Here is an 874-nt window from a genome sequence, read left to right as displayed (position 1 = left end):
CGAGCAGAGTCTTCCTTTGCTGAAAATACTGTTGTTTTCCTGTTGTTCATTGGGAGAACTCATGAACAAAAAGCATTAAGCTGATGCACTTAAATAAAGCTTTTCCTCTTTGCTTTATAGATGATCTGTTGCTGGAAGGTTTCAACAATTATACCTTTCTATCTAATGGCCACGTACCTATTCCTGCTCAACAAGATGATGAGATGTTCCAGGAGACCTTGGAAGCCATGACAATTATGGGCTTTACTGAGGAGGAACAAACAGGTGAGAATTGTTAGCAAGATTGTATTAAATGTATGCCTCTGCAAGTGACAGTATATAGAGATACAAATACACAGAGGTTAATTCTGTCCAGAATAATCACTTCGCAAAATATGCATATGAAGTAAGATTCTATATTCATGTAAGAAAATTAAGGTAATTTAGATTTTATGTCCAGGTTTCTCTGGAGAAATATGATCTTGCATGAACCACCAACTGGCAGATTCTAAATGTACCCATGTTATTTAACCTCTTTGCCTCTTATTTCCTCTGTGTAAAACTATTACCAACTATTACCTAGCTACTGTTTTTAAGAAGTGCACTGTGAATTAGTGCCCATAGAGTTCCCTCCTTCTCAGAAGGTATTAGATGAATTAAACCATAGATGTCTCATAGAAAGAGAATAAAGGTTCTCTCATAAGGTGGAACTTCTCAAGGTGTTTCTACCTCACCTTAAGATTAATATGGGAACTCAGTTCTGTGTGATCAGGAGAGACACAAGATCATGGCAGGATCTAAACTCAGGATCAAGACCACATAACACAAGCAGCATGTTCAGAGACAGTAATAACAAGCAACTGGACTGGTGGCAGTATAGTGCCTGAAGATAACA

General features: G+C 37.6%; 1 protein-coding gene across 2 annotated transcripts in view; it reads left to right on the top strand.

The window, feature by feature from the left end:
* Positions 1 to 874, top strand: part of MYH11 (myosin heavy chain 11) — a 54,160-nt gene that overhangs the window by 29,014 nt on the left and 24,272 nt on the right. For both annotated transcript variants that reach the window (XM_010163019.1, XM_010163018.1), the window contains one exon: positions 121 to 264. In XM_010163019.1, the coding sequence (XP_010161321.1) occupies positions 121 to 264 (144 nt within the window). The remainder of the gene's footprint in view (positions 1 to 120; positions 265 to 874) is intronic.

Source organism: Antrostomus carolinensis, unplaced genomic scaffold (genome assembly GCF_000700745.2).
Source record: "Antrostomus carolinensis isolate BGI_N321 unplaced genomic scaffold, ASM70074v2 scaffold8332, whole genome shotgun sequence".
NCBI classification, from domain to species: Eukaryota; Metazoa; Chordata; class Aves; order Caprimulgiformes; family Caprimulgidae; genus Antrostomus; species Antrostomus carolinensis.
Note: the sequence above shows the minus strand (reverse complement) of the source record. Positions and strands in the feature narration are given on the sequence as shown.